Below are 22164 nucleotides of genomic sequence, written 5' to 3'. Positions count from 1 at the left end.
ACAATTTCCATAGTGTTCTCCTAATTAATTAGAGCATCTTTTTGTCATTCTTTGCAAGGGCTGTTGTCTAATTAATTCACACATTTGTAAGCCCGAGCAGTATGCAGTGCAACAGTACTGAAAATTAGCTGAAGGAGAAGCAACGGTTTCTTATCATTCATAGTGTCCCCTGCTTTTAAATAATCTGAGCTTGGAATGATGCGTGCACACATATAAGGACTGTTGAAGATCAGAAGTTGTACAGTGACATTGAAACTTTGTAGCAAAAGTCTGACAGGCACCCACAACCTTAATACCCTTAATACCTTTAAGTGGTATTATCTATGAGTAGACAGTGGACTGTATTTCAGTTTTTTTCTTCTGACAATTAGCTTGGTGGTTCTGTGATGATGAATATAACTAGTGAAGGTGAAAACATAAATATGAAAATGCTATGTAAAACATATAGCAAATGCACATGAAGAAAACTGTAGTAGGACAAATGAACAACTTTCAAAAATCGCAAGGATACCAGCAATACAATAACAAATACACCGAAAAATTATTAAAACTGAAGTAAAAATTTTTCACAATAGAATCTCTCATTGCTTGACTGCTAAAGAGAACCAGAAATAACTGCACTTGTGTCCTTACAGAATTTATAACTCTTTATTTGAAGCATTGTTGCATTGTATTCTTTTTGTTAAAACATTTGTTAGAGACTTTGAGCCAGAGATACCTCATAACAAATGGAGAGGTACACCTTCTCTCTGACCAATGTGGTCGAAAATGATACAAATTATCTTTGCTAATTATCATGAATTGATCATCATGACAGGTAGGAGCTCCATAACGAAAAAGTATCACTAAGCTGAATGTTGTGACTTTGTGCAAATATTCAGTAGAAAAATCAACACATTACTTCAGTTGCTCCCCAGCATAATGGGAATTTCTTAACTGGAAAGCTGTGTGAATACCACTGGGAAGTTTTAACTTGTGGTCCATTGGTGTGGACACAGGTCTACCAGAATTTCTGCTTATCCTCAAGTTTGAAACAACTAATACTTGGACATCATTTTCTTTCCATGGGAGAACTTCCTATTGCTTGTAACTCCTCTTCTATACATGGCAAGCTATGATATTTTGGATGAAACCTTAAAGCTTTCCAGATGCTGTAAATAACTCATCATTGAGAAGTGTAGTGACTGTTGAAGAATACATACATATTATAAAAGTGTCCATATCTCCTCCTAAACCACTGTATTGATTTCATATAAACTTGGTACACATGTCACTTATTGGCTGCAAAGAATGACTGTGTGTGTAAGAACCGCCTACATCTCAAAGGGGTGTGGGTGACAAAGAAGATCATATATTTCCAGTATTTGAGAAAGAGAGCACTTGGTAACTTCCAACTGATTTTACACATAATTTCAAACCTTTATTAAACTTCTTATCACTGATATTCCTCAAAAAATGATGAAAAGAAGATTGTTTATCTCAAGCACATTTTCACTGCTCGTACAGTAAAACTGTTGCATCAGGCAGGAATTTATAATTCATTACTTCTTTACTACTAAGTACATTTTGCAGACAATATTCACGTATACCACTGAATGTTCTTGGAAAAATGTATAATTGCACAACACATAGTTCAGGAGATATAATGTCATAAACACTTACGACATGTGGAAAATTGCCAAATTATGCATGACATTTTAATTTATGTATCTACAAAATTATAACATTGTTTGACACGTAGTCAGGAAATGAGGTCATAAACATTAAGATGTATGAAAATGAAACTGCATGACAAAATTCACTAGTTGTAAAATAACAGCCGAACAAAAGTGACCAGAAATGACTCAGTAATTGCATAAGAATCTCTACCCTAGTAGCCTATGAAAGTCTTTTAAAATTGTGCTTAATAGCTCTGAAAAAAGTCTGGACATTGATTCAGATGAATATTAAAATGGATACAGAAAAAACAGAACTTGCTTAGTGTAGATATTAAATCTGAATATAAAGTGCCACTGATTTCTCAATTAAAAACATCTGTGGAATTCAAGAAGATAATCAACTCTTTCAATGAGAAGCCACAGGTAGAGAAAACCAAGAATTTGTCTTACATCTGAACTGGCAAATGGAGTCTGTGAAATACTCTGATGAATTTTCAAAAAAGGAAGTTGATCAGCAAAGTATCTATGCCGTTTCAAAGAAATACATGTGTAAGATAAAGTGACAATTCATTTACATTGCTCTTCAACTGCATACAAGAAAAAAATAGTAAGGATTTAGTATGAAAATTAAAAGAATACCAGTAGCACCAATAAAGCTGGGAAAAAGGAAACACTGTATCAAAGTAAAATTCTGGACTATCTAAAAATGTAGCAGATATAGAAATGCAAGTCATGCTCTTGGAACAGATAATGGACAGATTTATTTAAGTCTCTAAAAAGAAAAAATTGCGAAAAATGTAAAAACACAGAAACAAGAAAAACAAAGAATTGGGAAAAGAAGATTGATAGAGTTTGGATATTTATTGAGAATAAATGACAATATAGCAATAAAACAGATTCTCAGGCAATGGAAAACCCTGGTTGAAATTGCTGTGGCCGCCTACTTCATACATTGTAGCGCCTATTGCATCGGCATCCCACTTCAAATCCAGCCAATACGAGTAGCCATAACTTAACACAACACCTGGTCTCCACCAAAGGCTGATAGGGACCACCACCCGTTCGCGGAACCTGCAGAATAGCTTCATCAGAGGTTGTACCTAGCTCAAGAACTACTTTGATGTGCCAGGCATGGGATCGCAAATATTTCCAGCAGATACCTGCATCAATGGGCTTTATAAGGCGGCACACTGCCAGAAAAAGGCAATTTGATGTGCCACTTGGATGTCTACAGAGCTGCCACCCCGGCAGTCATGGCCAGACGTTTGTTCTAGTTGGCCGATCTCTTGTGCATGGGCTTGGTATATTTGACAAACCTTTCGACATTGTATAACTGTTTCATTGTGATCTCTCCCCGTGATGAGAATGTTTTATATTTGTGATGATCTGCAGTCCGGATTGAATGTGTTATTCTTTTGGAGATTATATAAATGTTTCATTTTGGTGAGTCCAGTAAATTGTTTTCAGGCTTGTTTTCTGCATTTTTCTATTCTGCTAGTGCAGATACTTCAGTGGCAACAAGTTGGTTTACGAGATTACCGTTTTTGCTCAGTTGTTGTCCACTATTCCAGGTCTTGATGAACCAAGATCGTGAGTCATAGTGCTGTTGAATCTTATGCAACAAACATATGAGCTCATTAATCAGTGTTTGCAGGCAATGTCCACTGCTCCCATTGAGGTGCCTATGCAGGGGTCCCATGCAGCTTCCCTGCTTCTGCGGCTTCGTGCTGCACCCCCTGCGTTTCCCAAGTTTGACAGATCCATTGAGCCTTGGGGCAACTACACGGCTCATCTGGAGCAACACTTTGTTGCTCATGATGTCACTGGTTTTTTGTCACGTATGTGGATTCGTAAGTTAATCACCTTCTGCAACAGTTGCATCCTGATACAGAACGTTATGCTCTCTCCTACGAGATGCTGACTTCTAGCCTATTAGATTATTTTGACTCCCAGGTCCACATGGCGGCAGCACATCACAAGTTCTTTTGGTGTCAGAAGCTTCTTGCAAAGTCATACAGGGAATGGATTGCTATGCTGCAAGGTCCCTCCCATGACTTTCATTTTTCTGTGGCAACCCCCATTGCAAGTAATCTTATGGTTCAGCACTCATTCGTGATACGATTCTTGTCCATTCCCAGATGATACATTGTGGACTGATCTTATGTAGCTGAAAGGTCTCTCTTTAGACACCTGTTTATCCATTATCCATGCTCATTAGCTGTCCTTTCACTCTGCTTCCGCACTGTAGTCCCTGGCGCAGGTCTTAGCCACCCGCAACCCGTGACTCCAGGTCACATCACCATAGCAGTGCCGGGGCCCCCTTGTGCGGCCACACCCACCCTCCAAGATCAGGATGCCAGTCCCCACATGCACCAACTACGGCCGCAGTGGCAGCAGCAGCAGTGACAACGGTTGCCCTCCTTTAGTCAATGCTTCGTCAGAGGCAACATTGCTGCTTCCGGAGGATGACCTGTTCAGCCCCCGTAAAAAAGGGCCATAGCCGCGGTCTGTCAGTGGTTGTCATTGATGGCTTTGAACCACACTGCTTTGGATGCCTCTGACTGCGTGGTGGATGAGACGGACCCACTGACACCAATTTCCTTCATGCAGTCGGTTTTTCCACACACGGCAGCAGAGATCACTCTGACTGTGCAGGTGGACGGCACTCCTCTCCCTTTTCAAGTGGATACAGGGTCCTCTGCCACCGTCATTGATGAGGATTCCTATCATCATAACCACTGCTTTGTCTGTTCCATACTTCATTGAAGAGCTACAGCAACGACATCATGCGACTACAGGGGTGGTTCTTGGCTTGGGTCCAGTACCTCACTCACGTTGTCGCGGTTTTGGTCCTATCCGCCCCTAAGGCCACCAACTTATTTGGAATATATCTTTTTCCCTTACTAGGCCTCGAGATACATGACTTGCAGTAACTTCTCGATGGCTTTCCAGACATGTTCTCTGCCACATCTCCGGGGATCTCTGTATTCAGAGCCCGTACTGAACTCCTCCCCTCGGCAGTCCCAAAGTTTTACAAGGCTCTCCACTCGTGACTGAGGCTGAGGGCATCCTGACCCGGGTCCACCATAATAGTTGAGCTACACCCATCATGGTCCTTGAGAAACCTAATGGATCTCTTCACATTTGTGGGAATTTTAAGGACACTGTCAATGCTCAGTCTGTTACTGACTCCTGTCCCATACCCAAAGTTGATGACATCCTGTGCAGGTTGGCTGGTGGCGAGGCGTTTGCCAAAATTGACCTGCAGGATGCCTATGTCCAGTTGCCTTTAAACAAGTCATCGAAATTGATCTTGGTAATCAATACCTCTTTCAGGCTCTTCCGTTACCACCAACTCCCATTTGAGGTCGCCAATGCTGGTGTCTCCAGCCTTGGCTCGGCCCAGAACCTCTGGCACCTCTTCCACGATCTTCAGGGTGCTGGCTTATGTTGCAACAGGCGAAATGTCTTATTTTTGTTCCTCGGGTGACCTATCATGTTTTGAGAGCTGATGGCATTCGACCCACACCCCAGTATGTCGAGGCTATACAATGGCTGCCACATCCAAAAGACATCTCGCAACTCAATTACCACCATCATTTTGTCCCACATGCCACGGTTCTGGCGGAAACACTTCACTGCCTGCTCTGTAAGAATATTACTGGGACTGGTCGCTGGCTTGTGACAGGGCATTCTCTTGTCTGAAGTCTTCTCTCATGATGCTGACTTGCTTTGTCCTTTATGACCCCACCAAGCCTCTCACCTTGGCTGCCAATGCATCAGACTATGGTGTGGGAGCCGTGTTGTCTCTTCGGCTCCAAAACACTATCCCCAGCTCAGCGTAACTACAGGCAAATTGAGAAGGAGGCCTTGGCCATCAGCTTTGGGTTTAAGAAATTCCACGATTTCATCTACTGCCATTGCTTTCCTTTCTACACCGATCACAAACCTCTGGCCTCATTGTTTAGCACTATGGCCGCCATCCCCATGACTGCTCACTGCCTCCAGTGCTGGGCATTGTCCCTCGGAGAATACTCCTACGACATCTGTGTTTGGGCCGCAGCTCTCCATGCCAGCGAGGATTTTCTCTCTCGTCTCCCAGTGGGCACTGACCCGGAGTTCGACACTGACCCGGTTGCCTGTTTCCACTGGATGACACCGCTGCCAGGGCAGTCGCTGATTTGCTGCTGGATGCCAAACTCGTCACATGGCAGATGACCCAACCCTCCAGGTGCTGATGCACCATGTTCAGCTTGGGTGGCTGTCAAACCATCATCAGCTGCTGCAGCCAGAGGTCCGGGCCTACTGGCACCACTGCCATGACCTGTCTGTCAGAGATGGGGTCCTCCTTGTCTTGGGTGACGATGATCATTGGCAGGTGGTGCTGCCACCCTCCCTCCACCAGCGGGTCTTGGAGCTCCTGCACGGTGGTCATTGGAGGATTTTCCTGACGTAACTGCTTGCCTGCCAGCATGTCTACTGGAAGTGGATGGACACCGCAGTCACCCACATGGTGGCCTCATGTCCCTCTTGTCAACAGCACCAGTCAGCGCCCCCTCACTGCCTGTTCCCATGGCCTTATGCTCCTTCTCCTTGGTCCCATTTGCACTCGGATTTCGCGAGCCCATTCCTCGTCTCCTCCTAGCTTATCCATGTGGACACAGGCAGTGGGTTTCCTTACATCTCCCGCATGTCATCCATGACCTCCACCCATACCATCCAAGCTCTTTGCCACTTACTTGCCATTGAGGGCCTTCTGGAAACTTTGGTGACCAACAATGGCCATCAATTTACATCTTCTGAATTTACCTTGTCCTGCACCAATTGATTCATGCCGCTCCCTTTCATCCTGCATCTAACGGATTAGCTGAACAGTTTGTCTGGACATTCAGTCCAGCTGTCGAAATTGTGTCCCCAAGACTCCCTGGATGACACACTAACCATCTTTCTTTCCTCTTACAGATCCAGTGTTCAGGGTGGATCATCCCCAGTTGAAAAACTTCACGGCTGCCCTCATTGATCCCCCTTGTCTTACCTCTTCACCATGCCCAGCTCCTCACATTCGACACGGCACCGCTATTCTCTGCAGGGTCCGGTCCGGGTGATGGTGTTCATCCAGCATCGTCCCAGGTGGATCCCTGCCGTGGTCTCGTAGCTCATTGGCCACGCTACGGCTGCAGTCACCATCGATTATGGCACTGTGTTCTGGAAGCACACCAACCAGCTTCGCCTCCAGTGCAGTTCACAGCCAGCTCCTCTGCCGCCTCCAGGGCTGGTGGCCCTTGGGGATGACGGTGCTCCTCTCTCCGCCCAACCCCCGCCTCCACCGTCAATGCTGATCACACCCCAGGGGGATCCTCCGGCAGAGGGTCCCACATCCGTGGGGATGGATCCTGCAAATGCGACTGCCCCCAGTCTCCTGTCGCCTGTGGCCCCGGGACCTTACATTGAAATGGGCATTCTACTCTCCCCTGGGTGTGAGAGGTCTGCTGTGGCCACCCACTTCATACAGTTTAGTGCCTACTGCACCAGCAACCCACTTCACGTGCAACCAACACTGGATGTCTGCATCACATGGCGTATATTCTCCAGGAAAACTTACCATATTTACTCGAATCTATGCCGCACCTGAAAAATGAGACTCGAAATCAAGGAAAAAAAAGAAATTTCCCGAATCTAAGCCGCACCTGAAATTTGAGACTAGAAATTCAAGGGAAGAGAAAAGTCTTAGCCCCACCTCCAAATCGAAACAAAGTTGGTCCATTGTAATATGATACACAATTTTGGACGAATGAATGACGACACCGCTACAGTAGTTTGGTTCAAGTCGTATGCTTAGCAGCTAAGCTTAACCAGGTAGCCATTGCTATGCGTCAGGCACTCCGTCCGTAGTTGTACGGGTACCCTTCATTTTTCACGTGCTTCGTCTGGTTTGAATTGATTGCTTATTTTTCTTTGATCTGATAAATGCCGTTCTCTTTGTTATAGGTGTTTACGTAACTCTAAGCTGAAAATGCATTATTGTACTGTGTAATCCGTTGTTTGTCGCATTCTGATAATGAGTGTTCACGACCTGTCGCCGCTCGCGGCATGGCTTACTTTTGTGCACGCTTCCGCCACTTACAATTTTTTTTTATAAAAAAAAAAGAGAGGAATTGTCTCATTAGTGAAACAATGACAAGAGAATGCTATTTGTTGTTACTTACACTGCTGCTTTCTTTGATAATGATCAACAAGAACCAAATAAAAGACTGCGTATGATAGAAGATGTTCTGAACGAGAGGTTATCGAAAATTTTTATCCGTTTGAAAATCTTTGCAGACGCCTCTTTAATACATTACATTCTGCACAGGAATTAGAGTAATCTTAGACTTAAAAATCTAGCCAAATGCCGTGCTCCATTTCTGATTGTATCACTATTAGGCAGAAGAATAATACGAATATAAACATGACATTATATGTATAGTCTTACGCGTTTGTTGTTGCATCATTTAGTTTCTTAGTTTATTAGGCAGACAGGATTTAAATGAGATAGCAGCAAACACGAAAGAATACGTGGCAAAATGTTTTTATTCGTATTATTCTTATGGCAAAGAGAATACTGCATGTGATTCACAATTCATAAAAGTTCCTATTAACGACCATCTCTTCTCACAGGTAGGAAAAAATTCAGAACTTGGAGTTGGCCATATTGACAAACATGTCAAACAGTATTGCCAGTCAGATTTTCGTAGTACTTTGAAATGCTGCCACATTCGAAGATGAACAATACGGAATTTGTATTTACTTCGTTGGATGATGTATGAAAGTGCAATGGTCGAAACTCGGGGCGAAGAAAAAAAGCTCGTCTTCCACTTTTTTTTTTTTAATTTATTTACTGACGCAGAGGTTTTGGCGCCAGTGCTTATCTTTGTTCCTGCAAGTGCAAAAGATGCCTGTGTAGCGCTACATATATTCGATGGCATATGTTAGTTGTGGCGGCACCTACCAACATTTTTCAGAACTTCTGCTTACTTTGCACTCGATTCTAAGCTGCAGCCGGTTTATTGGATTACAAAAACCGGGAAAAAGTGTGGATTAGATTCGAGTAAATATGGTAATGTTGTCTGTGTTGTCAACACAAATACTTACAGGCAGCCACAATAGAACACCAGATCACCACCAACGGCCGCCAGGCACCACTGTCCATTCACAGAGCCTGCAGAACAGATTTACCAGAGGTCGCAGCTAGTCCAGGAACTGCTTTGATACGCCAGGCGCATGATCGCGAATAGTTCCGGCACATACCCCCAACAACGGCAACTGGCAGTTTGACACACCGCTTCGAAGTCTACAGAGCTGCCACCCTGGCAGCCATGGCCAGACGCCTCTTCTAGCTGGCCGATCTCTTGGGGGGAAGGGCAAAGCGAAATTTAGTGTGAGGAGGGCTATGCGAGAAGCGTTCAATGAATTCGAAAGTAAAGTTCTATGTACCGACTTGGCAGAAAATCCTAAGAAATTTTGGTCTTATGTCAAAGCAGTAGGTGAATCAAAACAAAATGTCCAGACACTCTGTGACCAAAATGGTACTGAAACAGAGGATGACAGACTAAAGGCCGAAATACTAAATGTCTTTTTCCAAAGCTGTTTCAGAGCGGAAGACTGCACTGTAGTTCCTTCTCTACATTGTCGCACAGATGACAAAATGGTAGATATCGAAATAGACGACAGAGGGATAGAGAAACAATTAAAATCGCTCAAAAGAGGAAAGGCCGCTGGACCTGATGGGATACCAGTTTGATTTTACACAGAATACATGAAGGAACTTGCCCCCTTCTTGCAGCGGTGTGCCGTAGGTCTCTAGAAGAGCGTAGCGTTCCAAAGGATTGGAAAAGGGCACAGGTCATCCTCGTTTTCAAGAAGGGACGTCGAACAGATGTGCAGACCTATAGACCTATATCTCTAACGTCTATCAGTTGTAGAATATTGGAACACGTATTACGTTCAAGTGTAATGACTTTTCTGGAGACTAGAAATCTACTCTGTAGGAATCGGCATGGGTTTCGAAAAAGACTGTCGTGTGAAACCCAGCTCGCACTATTCGTCCACGAGACTCAGAGGGCCATAGGCACGGGTTCACAGGTAGATGCCGTGTTTCTTGACTTCCGCAAGGTGTTCGATACAGTTCCCCACAGTCGTTTAATGAACAAAGTAAGACCATGTGGACTATCAGACCAATTGTGTGATTAGATTGAAGAGTTCCTAGGTAACAGAATGCAGCATGTCATTCTCAATGGAGAGAAGTCTTCCGAAGTAAGAGTGATTTCAGGTGTGCCGCAAGGAAATGTGATAGGACCGTTGCTATTCACAATATACATAAATGACCTTGTGGATGACATCGGAAGTTCACTGAGACTTTTTGCAGATGATGCTGTGGTGTATCGAGAGGTTGTAACAATGGAAAATTGTACTGAAATGCAGGAGGATCTGCAGCGAATTGACGCATGGTGCAGGGAATGGCAATTGAATCTCAATGTAGACAAGTGTAATGTGCTGCGAATGCATAGAAAGATAGATCCCTTCTAATTTAGCTACAAAATAGCAGGTCAGCAACTGGAAGCAGATAATTTCATAAATTATCTGGGAGTACGCATTAGTGATTTAAAATGGAATGATCATATAAACTTGATTGTCGGTAAAGCAGGTGCCAGACTGAGATTCATTGGAAGAATCCTAAGGAAATGCAATCCGAAAACAAAAGAAGTAGGTTACAGTACGCTTGTTCGCCCACTGCTTGAATACTGCTCAGCAGTGTGGGATCCATACCAGATAGGGTTGATAGAAGCGATAGATAAGATCCAACGGAGACCAGCGCGCTTCGTTACAGGATCATTTAGTAATCGCGAAAGCATTACGGAGATGCTAGATAAACTCTAGTGGAAGACTCTGCAGGAGAGATGCTCAGTAGCTCGGTACGGGCTTTTGCTGAAGTTTCGAGAACATACCTTCACCGAGGAGTCAAGTAGTATATTGCTCCCTCCTGCGTATATCTCTCGAAGAGACCATGAGGATAAAATCAGAGAGATTAGAGCCCACACAGAAGCATACCGACAATCCTTCTTTCCATGAACAATACGAGACTGGAGTAGAAGGGAGAACCGACAGAGGTACTCAGGGTATCCTCCACCACACACCGTCGGGTGGCTTGCAGAGTATGGATGTAAATGTAGATGGACTTGGTATATTCGACAAACCTCTTGCCATTGTAGAATTGTTTTGCTGTAATCTCTCATCATGAAGAGGCAGGTCTTTTCCACTATTATTTGTTATTTTATGTTTGTGACGATCTGCAGTTGGGATAGAGTCTGTTGTTCTTTTAGAGAGTGTATTATTCTTTCATTTTGGTGAGTCCTATAAATTGTTTTTGGACTTGTTTTTTGATTTTCTATTCTGATAGCACAGATACTTCAGAAATATCAACTGGTATGAGAAGAATAGATTGCTACTCACCATAGAGATGACATGTTGAGCAGCAGGTGAGCATAACGAAAAGGCTTTTACATACGGAGCTTGTGTTTGGTGCTACAGTGAAACCACTCATTTACACATTTAATGCAATTTAAAATATGCAAATTTCAGGGAAGTGTAAAATGTGAGAAATTACGTTTTAAACACATACAGTATAAAATATCAATAAACAATTTCATTTAGTGTACTGACATTAAGTTGAAACCTTTGTTCTTATGAAAGTCTTACATTTCATGAGCACATTGGTAATTCATACTGTTTTAGCAAAATTTTCAGAACTTTATTTATGGTATTGTAATTCAGGAATATATTTGGATGTTTTGATGTCTACATCAAAAATTTAGCAAAAGTCCAAAAGTGATTTCAAGACCCAAATATATGTTATGTACATGTATATGACCCCAAACTGTAGACAAGATGTGCATCTAACTTGAAATCTTGAAACTTATTACACTGTTCACAGAAAACAATTTGAAAGAAAATATGCAATATACAGGATAACAGTTTCCGACAGGTGGTGGTGATTGATTACATGAGGTGTTAGACTTAATGAGAGAACTGTATTTTATAAACGTCATTTTTACATTATTTACTGGGGTGTAATGAAATAGCGTTTTGTAGGACATGACACATAACAAAAAAAAAATCAGTTAATTTGGAAATGTATTGTCTGATCCCAGTCTAACCAACACCTTGGAAATTGGGACTTTTCCAAAAGTGGCATAAGAGCTATTTGAAAAATACAATCATATTTAAACATTGCAGGTGCAGTTGTCAGCCCATGTAAAAGTAGAAAGGAGGTACAGGATGCTGCTTCTGCTTCTACATCTCAGCCGGTGAAGCGAGAAGCTGCTGTGCGGGCAAGGGCATCTATTCATGATTTGGCAGAGCCCAGTCCTTCTGATTCTCCAGTATCGTCTCCTAAGGGCTCAGGACCTAAGCGAGTAGCTGCTGTGCGAGCAAGGGCATCTATCCGTGATTTGGCAGAGCCCATCCTTTATGATTCACCAGTATCATCTCCTGAGAGCTTGGGTATTGAGGAACCTGTTGTAGAAAATAAATGGGCCTTTACATCATCATCAGAAAAGGAGAAGGGTAAGTATGATTATATGTGTACAAATCTTGAAGCTTACCCATAGAGATTGTGTGGAGAATATGTAATGAAATGAAGTTACTGTTAGTGTAATGAAGATGGGCATGGTAATTAAGTGTGGCCAGCTTTAAAAATATGAAGGGGTATCCAAAAGAACTGTAATTACTTGTTAAAAACTTTTAAAATTAATACATTTGCCCTACTAGTGCTTGCACACTGTTCAAAACATTTTTTGTGGTCATCTTTAGAAATGACTGACAGCTCCCCCTCATTTTTATCTTGACTACTTCAGTCTTGTCAAATTGGTTTCCTCTGATGCCCCTTTTCATGCATGAAAATAAGAAGTTGCACAGAGCCACAGGTGAGTAAGGTGTGTGGGGCAGTGGAACCGTGCCATTTTTGGCCAAAAACTGTCTAACAGAGGTGGCTAGGTGTGCAGGTGCGTTGTCATGGTGGAAGAACCAGTCTCCTGTCTGCCACAAATCAGATCTTTTTTGATGAGCACTGTTGTGCAATCTTCTTAAAACTTGTGAAAAAAAGGTTTGATTAATGGTCTGACATGGGGGAACAAACTTTGAATGAACTACACCCTTGGCATCAAGAAGCAAATCAGTGTTGTTTTGATGTTTGATTTGCCTTGACGACCTTTTTTTGGGTGGGGTGATGATGACATATTCAATTGGCTTGACTGTAGCTTTGTTTCTGGGTCGTAACCATAGCAGTATGACTCATCACCAGTTATGACCTTTCACAGAAGATCTGGATCAGTTTCAAGCTGTTGTTTCAAAACACGGCATGTTTCAACTTCACGTTCCCTTTGATTGTCAGTTGGAACCTGAGGAACAAACTCGGCAGCAACACTTTTCATTCCCAAACCTTCCATTAAAATTAACTGAACCAAGCTCCAAGATAACCCACTAATCTCTGGCTGTTGATCAGTTGTCTGTCTACTGTCTGGAGCAGAAGCTTTCGAATTTTTTGAATATTTTTGTCAATTTGGGCAGTTGATAGACGTTCAGAAGAGGTTTGTCATCAATCAACATGTTGCCATTTTTCATTCGAGCAAACCACTCGTACACTTGAGTTTTTTTCATAGTGTCATGTTGGTAAGCTGTTTTTAACATTAAAACAGTTTTAGCAGCATTTTACCAAGTAGAAAGCAATATTTCACAACTGCACATTGTTCACTTAAACTTGCCACAATAAAAAAAAAAAACGAAACAAGAGCAAAACAGCTGTAGTGAAAACAGTAACTGCAGATGAACAGAACAAGCCAAGCCAGTTTGACAACAGATGCAACACTTTCCTTCTGGCGGGGGTATCCTATCTTACTGTATTTTGATAAGGCTGACTGGAGAAGTCTGCTCTATAAGTGAAGGGATTAGGTGGAGACGAAACACACAGTGTCTTAGCATAATGAAGTTAAATCATTTAAAAATATATTTGCTGACTGCTAAATCCTCGACATTAGCTGCAGTAGGTCCTTGACGTTAACTCTATTACGTATAGACCTTCTAACCAATAGTGATGTATGAAAATTTGTGCCAGACAGGGACTCAAACTCGGATTTCCGTGAACCACAATGCTGGTCTTGCCGACGAGTGTCAGTGGGGTGGAATGAAGAGATACAGGCAGGTGCGTGGCTGGCAACTGTGGAGCTTACCAGCCAGACTCAAATCCCCCACTGGCACAGACCTTCAGTAACTGAAGAAGCATGTTGAGGCATCATCCATTGGGGAGACCGTGACATACTTTGTCATTTGACCTCGAATGTGCATATGGCACATTCTGCCTCACCGTTAGATTGTGGGTGATGGGGAGAAACGTGATGACTGGTGTGACAGATGCAAAAATAGTGAAATGTGTGAGACACAAATGTGGACTGTTATGCGTTACAAGAGTACAAGGCAATTCTTCAATAGAAAAGATATTGAAGATAGTCTGAATTATAACCACAGCTGATGTGAAAGATAGCAAATTTAGAGAAAGCATTGACAAGCAATAACCACAAAGAATTTAGAAAGGGTCCTGCCACAGACAGAACATCACCTGCTGCACTGCCTTAGGGGTAGCACATTGAGACCAGACCGTGACAAGATGTACAATATCACTGTCAATACAGGGCCAAAATGGTACACGAAATCCCCCAGTGTCCCATACGTATGAGCTGGAACACATTTTGCCATAGGGCTGCCACAGTCACAACCTTAAGTGACAGCCTGTCTGTAGCCAAGAGAAGAGCACCATCAGGTACCAAAAGGCAGTGACAGAGAGCAAAATAGTTATGTTAAGGATTAGAAGCCCTGTTCAGAGACCTGTCAGCCAACTATGCTGAAGAAGGTGAAGACCGTGATGCAATACCAAATCAGTGCTTGCATCTGGGGGCACATAAAAGGAAACCTATCCACCATATGTTTTGCCTCAACATATAAGTGAAAGCAAAGGAGTTAATCCTTATCGAAAGTAGGATCTGGCCCCAATGGAAGCTGGGGCAACACATCAGCATTGGCATGTCATGCAATAGGCCAAAAATGTATTTCATAGTTGGAGCAAGACAGAAACGAGACCCAGTACTGGAGGCGAAGTCCTGGTTAGTCAGGCTACAAAACAAAAAATTAAATGACAAAACCAAGGGCTTGTGATCAGTAAAGAGGTTGAACTTGGACCCGTAAATGAATACATGAAACTTTCTGAGGCAGACCAGTGATCGTCAAACTTTTTTGCTCAAGAGCCAATACTGACTGACATCATAAAGTGCCACTTTGGGCCACATATGCACTGATCGTATTATTAATTAGTTGTGTAGTAGTTGTGGTCTTCAGTCCTGAGACTGGTTTGATGCAGCTCTCCATGCTACTCTATACTGTGCAAGCTTCTTCATCTCCCAGTACCTACTGCACCCTACATTCTTCTGAATCTGTTTAGCGTATTAATCTTTTGGTCTCCCCTCTACGATTTTTACCCTCCATGCTGCCCTCCAATACTAAATTGGTGATCTCTTGATGCCTCAGAATATGTCTTACCATGCGATCCCTTCTTCTGGTCAAGTTGTGCCACAAATTTCTCTTCTCCCCAATTCTATTAAATACCTCCTCATTACTTATGTGATCTACCCATCTAATCTGTAGCATGCTTCAGTAGCACCACATTTCGAAAGCTTCTCTTCTTTTCTTGTCTAAACTATTTATCGTCCATGTTTCACTTCCATATACATGGCTACACATCATACAAACACTTTCAGAAGTGACTTCCTGATACTTATATCTGTACTATATGTTCACAAATTTCTCTTTTTCAGAAATGCTTTCCTTGCCATTGCCAGTCTACATTTTACATCCTCTCTACTTCGACCATCATCACTTATTATGCTCCCCAAATAGCAAAACTCATTTACTACTTTAAGCGTCTCATTTCCTAATCTAATTCCCTCAGCATCACCCGACTTAATTCAACTACATTCCATTATCCTCATTGTGCTTTTGTTGATGTTCATCTTATATCCTCCCTTTTAAGACACTGTCCATTCCATTCAACTGCTCTTCAAAGTCCTTTGCTGTCTCTGAATCACAATGTCATTGGCGAACCTCAAAGTTTATATTTCTTCTCCATGGATTTTAATTCCTACTCTGACTTTTTCTCTTGTTTCCTTTACTGCTTGCTCATTATACAGACTGAATAACATTGGGGATAGGCTACAACCCTGTCTCACTCCCTTCCCAACCATTGCTCTTGTAACTACCATCTGGTTTCTGTACAAATTGTAAATATCCTTTCACTCCCTGTATTATACCCCTTCCACCTTCAGAGTTGGAAAGAGAGTATTCCAGGCAACATTGTCAAAAGCTTTCTCTAAGTCTACAAATGCTAGAAATGTAGGTTTGCCTTTTCTTAATCTATTTTCTAAGATAAGTCGTAGGGTCAGTATTGTCTCACGTCTTACAACATTTCTACAGAATCCAAATTGATATTCACACGCCTAACATCCGCAATTCGCAGAGGGGCGTGATCCGAAACAGCATAAAGTTCACATAGATTTAAGTCTCAGGAAGTTGTTTCTGAAAATATTTGTATGGAGTGTAGCCATGTATAGAAGTGAAACATGGATGATAAATAGTTTGGACAAGAAGAGAATAGAAGCTTTTGAAATGTGGTGCTACTGAAGAATGCTGAAGATTAGATGGGTAGATCACATAACTAATGAGGAAGTACTGAATAGAATTGGGGAGGAGTTTGTGGCACAACTTGACTAGAAGAAAAAATGGTTCAAATGGCTCTGAGCACTATGGGACTCAACTTCTAAGGTCATAAGTCCCCTAGAACTTAGAACTACTTAAACCTACCTAACCTAAGGACATCACACACATCCATGCCCGAAGCAGGATTCGAACCTGCGACCGCAGCAGTCGTGCGGTTCTGAACTGAGCGCCTAGAACCGCTAGACCACCACGGACGGCTGACTAGAAGAAGGGATCAGTTGGTAGGACATGTTCTGAGGCATCAAGGGATCACCAATTTAGTATTGGAGGGCAGTGTGGAGGGTAAAAATCATAGAGGGAGATCAGGACATGAATACACTAAGCAGATTCAGAAGGATGTAGGTTGCAGTAGGTACCGGGAGATGAAGAAGCTTGCACAGGATAGAGTAGCATGGAGAGCTGCATCAAAACAGTCTCAGGACTGAAGATCACAACAACAACAACAACAACAGAGTGGTGCCACGTAATGTCGTCTCAGCTGGTAAAGTAATGACAGTGGTCTTTTGGGATTCTGAAAGGGTTGTTCTGTTTGATATCTTCCCTCACGCTGCAACAATTTAGGCAACTGAATAAATGACCGTAATGTCTTCGTCGCCACATAAATACAAATGAACTTCTCCTTCTCCGTGACAACTTCAGGCCTCTCACAAGTATGTATGCCCTGAGAGGAGCTGACAGGCTTCATTGGACTGTGGCCCAATGAAATATATACTCCTCAGGAAGCAATATATAGATGATGGGGAGGTTATTGATGCAGCAAGACGTTGACTCCCTCTCTGACCAATAGAGTGGTCTCATTTGGGCGTTCAGGCCTTCCCATGATGGTGGCATGTAGCAATTGCATTGATCAGAGTTTTATGTTGTAAACTAGGGTTTTGTAGCAAAATAGTGGAGAATAGTGTGGTATATTGGAATCCTGAATAAAACCAACATGCTTTCAGAAAAAAATTAGTTGCATTACTTATTCAACACCCCTATTATTTCATTTCTTTACACACTGAATCAATAGCTGCCACTCTCCAGCAGCTAGATTTCATAGAAAAAGAATGACATTTTTAGAACTTGCACATCCCATGCAACTTAATAAGCCTGATCGAACTCACCAGCATATGTAATATTGTATTTAAAAGTGAGAAGAGTGGTAGCCCATTACATACCGGGTTTTGTAGTCTACCAAGACTTTTGCGTCCTGTCAATAGACATGTTAATAACAATTTTTTGTACTTTTATTTAAATGCACTATGCAGTATGAGACAGTATCACAGATGTTAACTAAATGTTTTGAATGTCATTTCCCTTTTAATCAGCATATTGTATTACAACAGCAACAATTTAATTTTATATTCTTTGCAACGAATATGTGTCATATTTGACTGTCTCTATACTGTACATTCTTGAATCCCATGTTTTTCCATTTTAAATTTCTACTGTAACAACTGATTGGTATGAGCCATATGCACAAGTGAGTTGTCAGCACTGAAGACAAATGAGAAAACATTCCACCTCTTACCTCCTCTAACCCCACAGTAGTTGCTCTACTTATCTTTCTGCTCCTGAGGTAATTAGTGGTATTCACCAACGCCAATTTGTATTAAACATTTCATAAAATATTACCATCTCTGTAATCATTTTATATGTTACTGGGCAGGGAAAGTACACCCTTCAGAAACCCTAAACATTAGTTGATGTTTTTGGATTCAGCTGATAGTTGCTAGATGTGTATTATTAAAAAAACAGAACCACGGGCCATGGAAACACTAAATTAGGGCCACATGAGACATGTGGGCGCTGGCATAGATGACAGCAAGCAAGTGGTCCTTTTCAAATTGGAAGCGCACTGCTGAGCTGAGTTTAACTATTTTTGACATGTACAATGTTGGATATTTGGAATCATCCTCATATTGATGTCCGAGAACAGCTCCAAGTCCATACTGAGAAGCATCCATAGTCTGTGTATGTATGGATGGATATGTGTGTGTGTGTGTGTGTGTGTGTGTGTGTGTGCGCGACTATATACCTATCCCTTTCCCCCCCTAAGGTAAGTCTTTCCGCTCCCAGGATTGGAATGAGTCCTTACCCTCTCCCTTAAAACCCACATCCTTTCATCTTTCCTTTTCCTTCCCTCTTTCCTGACAAAGCAGCCACCGGTTGCGAAAGCTCGAAATTTTGTGTGTGTGTGTTTGTGTGTTATTTTATTGTGCCTGTCTACCTGCGCTTTTCCGCTTGGTAAGTCTCGGAATCTTTGTTTTTGTATATCATGTGAGTTATTTAATTGATTAAGTCTGAAGCACAGTACTGACTTTTAATTTGACATTTTTTATTATTAAGTTCATTCATTGCACACTTGTTCACAAACATTGTATATCACATCACAACATGACAATTTTTATAGAAAAGAGAAAACTTTATTTACATGTCAAATTTCTCATTTCTCAAAGACTATGTGCTCAGTATTTATCCTGTCAGACTAAGGAGCTCACAAGAAGTGTCTGCACTGAAGTGAGCACCTAGAGAATGTGCTTTGGTGCAAAGCTCAAGTACAAAGATGTATGAAACATTGTTGCTTCCAAAGCACCTAGAAGCTTCTATTAGTGAAACTGGTAAATGGTACAGTTTCAGCTTTCAAGAATAGAGACAAATTTAAATTTAATTATGTTTTTTGTGACTGCAGAATTCTCAGATATATGATATGAATAAAGGTATTTATTTAGTTACAAAGCTATAGTCAATAATTTTAAAATTTACAATGTGCAGATGACAGAGTAGGTATAGCTTTTACAAAATATAGAATTATTTATGAAAACATTCCATGTGTTTTGAGAACTTTGCAAAAACAGACATAATGTCTTATGGGACAACAGCAATCAGTGAAATTATAATGTTACTTAAAAACCGTCTTGATTGCAAATATTTTTATTCATATGACCGGTTTCGGTTCATTCAGAACCATCTTCAGATCTGATATTTAGTTACCGGAGTAACACGTCCAAATCCCGCAGTTTTCACATGCTACGTCACATGTGAAAACTGTGGGATTTGGACGGGTTACTCCTGTAACTGAAATATCAGATCTGAAGATGGTTCTGAATGAACCGAAACCGGTCATATGAATAAAAATATTTGCAATCAAGACGGTTTTTAAGTAACATTATATGTTTTGAGAACATTATGACAGTTTTCCAGTTGCTGAACAATATATTTACATGACATATTACATAAGTTAAATTTGGAAATTCATCGAATCCAAGTGGCATTTGTTATAAATGGTGTCGAGAAAAAATAAAAACCAGATTATGTTTTGCATCAATGTGGACTCTTATTTTGAACCTAGGTCATTGTAGAGTGACGTTTGTAGGTTAACTAACTTTCATAGAATGAAATTATTTCAGAGAAATGCACATGCAATGGTGCACCCAGCAACGAACCTGTGTGCACGAATGGCAAAATGTCATTTTTCCAGATGAATTCAGGTTCTGTTTACAGCATCATGATGGTCGCATCCGTGTTTGGCGACATCGTGGTGAACACACATTGGAAGCGTGTATTCATCATCACCATACTGGCATATCACCCGGCGTGATGGTAGTGGGTGCCATTGGTTACGCATCTCGGTCACCTCTTGTTCGCATTGATGACACTTTGAACTGTGCATGTTACATTTAAGATGTGTTACGACCTGTGGCTCTACCCTTCATTTGATCCCTGCAAAACCCTACACTTCAGCAGGATAAGGCACGACCGCGTGTTGCAGGTCCTGTACGGGCCTTTCTGGATACACAAAATATTCGACTGCTGCCCTGGCCAGCACATTCTCCAGATCTCTCACCGATTGAAAATGTCTGGTCAATGGTGGCTGAGCAACTGGATCTTCATAATATGCCAGTCACTACTCTTGATGAACTGTGGTATCGTGTTGAAGGTGCATGGGCAGCTGTACCTGTACACGCCATACAAGCTCTGTTTGACTCAATGCCCAGGTGTATCAAGGCCGTTATTATGGCCAGAGATGACTGTTCTGGGTACTGATTTCTCAGGATCTATGCACCCAACTTGCATGAAAATGTAATCACATGTCAGTTCTAGTGTAATATATTAGTCAAATAAATACCCGTTTATCATTTGCATTTCTTCTTGGTGTAGCAATTTTAATTGCCAATAGTGTATAATTTAGTTTTGTTTTGGTATTCTAGATTCTACATATTTAAAGTGCTAGTGGAATTCAGTGATCAATATAGCAATGATTATTCATTTTTTTAGATCAGCTACTATTTTTTTTATCCGTATTATATCAACATGTCTCTATCATTTGAGCAATAGACTTCTAGTATGAGATATATTCATAAAAGTAGCTTAACCTAGGTCATGCTTTTTCAGAAAAAATGGGCCTGTTTTGAAGTTAGGTGCCGAGGGAGCTCTAAAACAACATCTAACAAACCACAGAACCAAATATGTTAAAAAACTTTTCTCACCTCTCCCCTTCAACCAGCCAGCACGTGTAATTGTGTGTATCAGGAGGTGGCTACTTGGTCTCAAATGATATAAGGTAAAGCGAAATTTGCACACTCGGGCTTTACAGTGTGGATCCTCACATACTAGCGATAAAACAAAAATCTCATAAAATTTCATCCGGTGAGTACACCCAGCAGAGAAAGGGTGTTAAAGAGTAGCAATCTGGCAACACTGTAACTACATGTATGTTAACTACCTCTATCAACACATACTAGTTGTGTTGTACAGTTGGTACAGTGGATAGAATTTTGCGTTATCATGCCGGAGGTAGAGGGTTTGAGGCACATTTTTTTAAATTTGCTAATTTCATTCTGACATTCCACACTGTAATATACACCTTTTCTTAGATCGCACATGTACTAAATTTACAACATTTTGTAACACTGAACATAACAGATACGTTACTAGACAAATAAGAAATAGACAAATAAGAATAGATGCTAAAGGTGGCAACACAGAACAATAACACAACATCTACTTGCCATTTATACCACGTGTAATTTGAGTGCTCAGATGTCACAAATTAGCAACCAGTAACAATAATAATGTCCATATTAATGACTGCATGATCTTCATAACAGAATATCTTGTCCTCAGAACAACAGATGAGCTCTAAGTGACCTCCCTGCACATCCAAACGTTGCGCATCCTGCCGGATCGTACAGATCTGGACCCTTCGCAGCAAACCTGCATCCACAGTAACAAGAGCAGCATGAACACGCGCTAGCAATTCTTCCACATTCGTTGGTGCTCCTCCAGGTGTCCCCACAGGAAGAAATCCCGGGGATTTAGGTCAAGGATTTCCATGTCCAAGCCGTTTCCCTGGAAATGTTCTGTCCAAATACTCTTGCACATTAATTCCAGAGTGTGGAGGTGCATCATCATGTTGGAACCATATCCTCTGCCAGACATGTAGTGGAACATCTTCCAGCGCATCAGACAGATTTTGAGAGGAATGCATGATATCTTGATGCAGTCAACCGGTCAGGCAACATGTAGGGGAAAAAGCACCTGCTGCCAAATATTCTGGCGCACACGTTGATACCAAAGTGAACTTGATATCCACGGTTGCAGGTAACATGCAGGGTAACCTCACACGAATGGTGGGCATTGTGCAAATTGAAGACACCCTCACGAGTGA

The 22164-nt window shown here is 41.7% G+C and overlaps 1 protein-coding gene across 1 annotated transcript in view; it reads left to right on the top strand.

Annotated features, from left to right (window-relative positions):
* The window catches only part of LOC126291440 (uncharacterized), a 137550-nt gene that overhangs the window by 91537 nt on the left and 23849 nt on the right, over positions 1 to 22164 (top strand). Inside the window, exon 12 of the mRNA XM_049984954.1 lies at positions 11931 to 12260. Coding sequence (XP_049840911.1) covers positions 11931 to 12260 — 330 coding nt within the window. The remainder of the gene's footprint in view (positions 1 to 11930; positions 12261 to 22164) is intronic.

This window comes from Schistocerca gregaria, chromosome 9 (assembly GCF_023897955.1).
Source record: "Schistocerca gregaria isolate iqSchGreg1 chromosome 9, iqSchGreg1.2, whole genome shotgun sequence".
In the NCBI taxonomy this organism is placed as follows: domain Eukaryota; kingdom Metazoa; phylum Arthropoda; class Insecta; order Orthoptera; family Acrididae; genus Schistocerca; species Schistocerca gregaria.
This window is presented reverse-complemented; position numbering and strand designations above follow the sequence as displayed.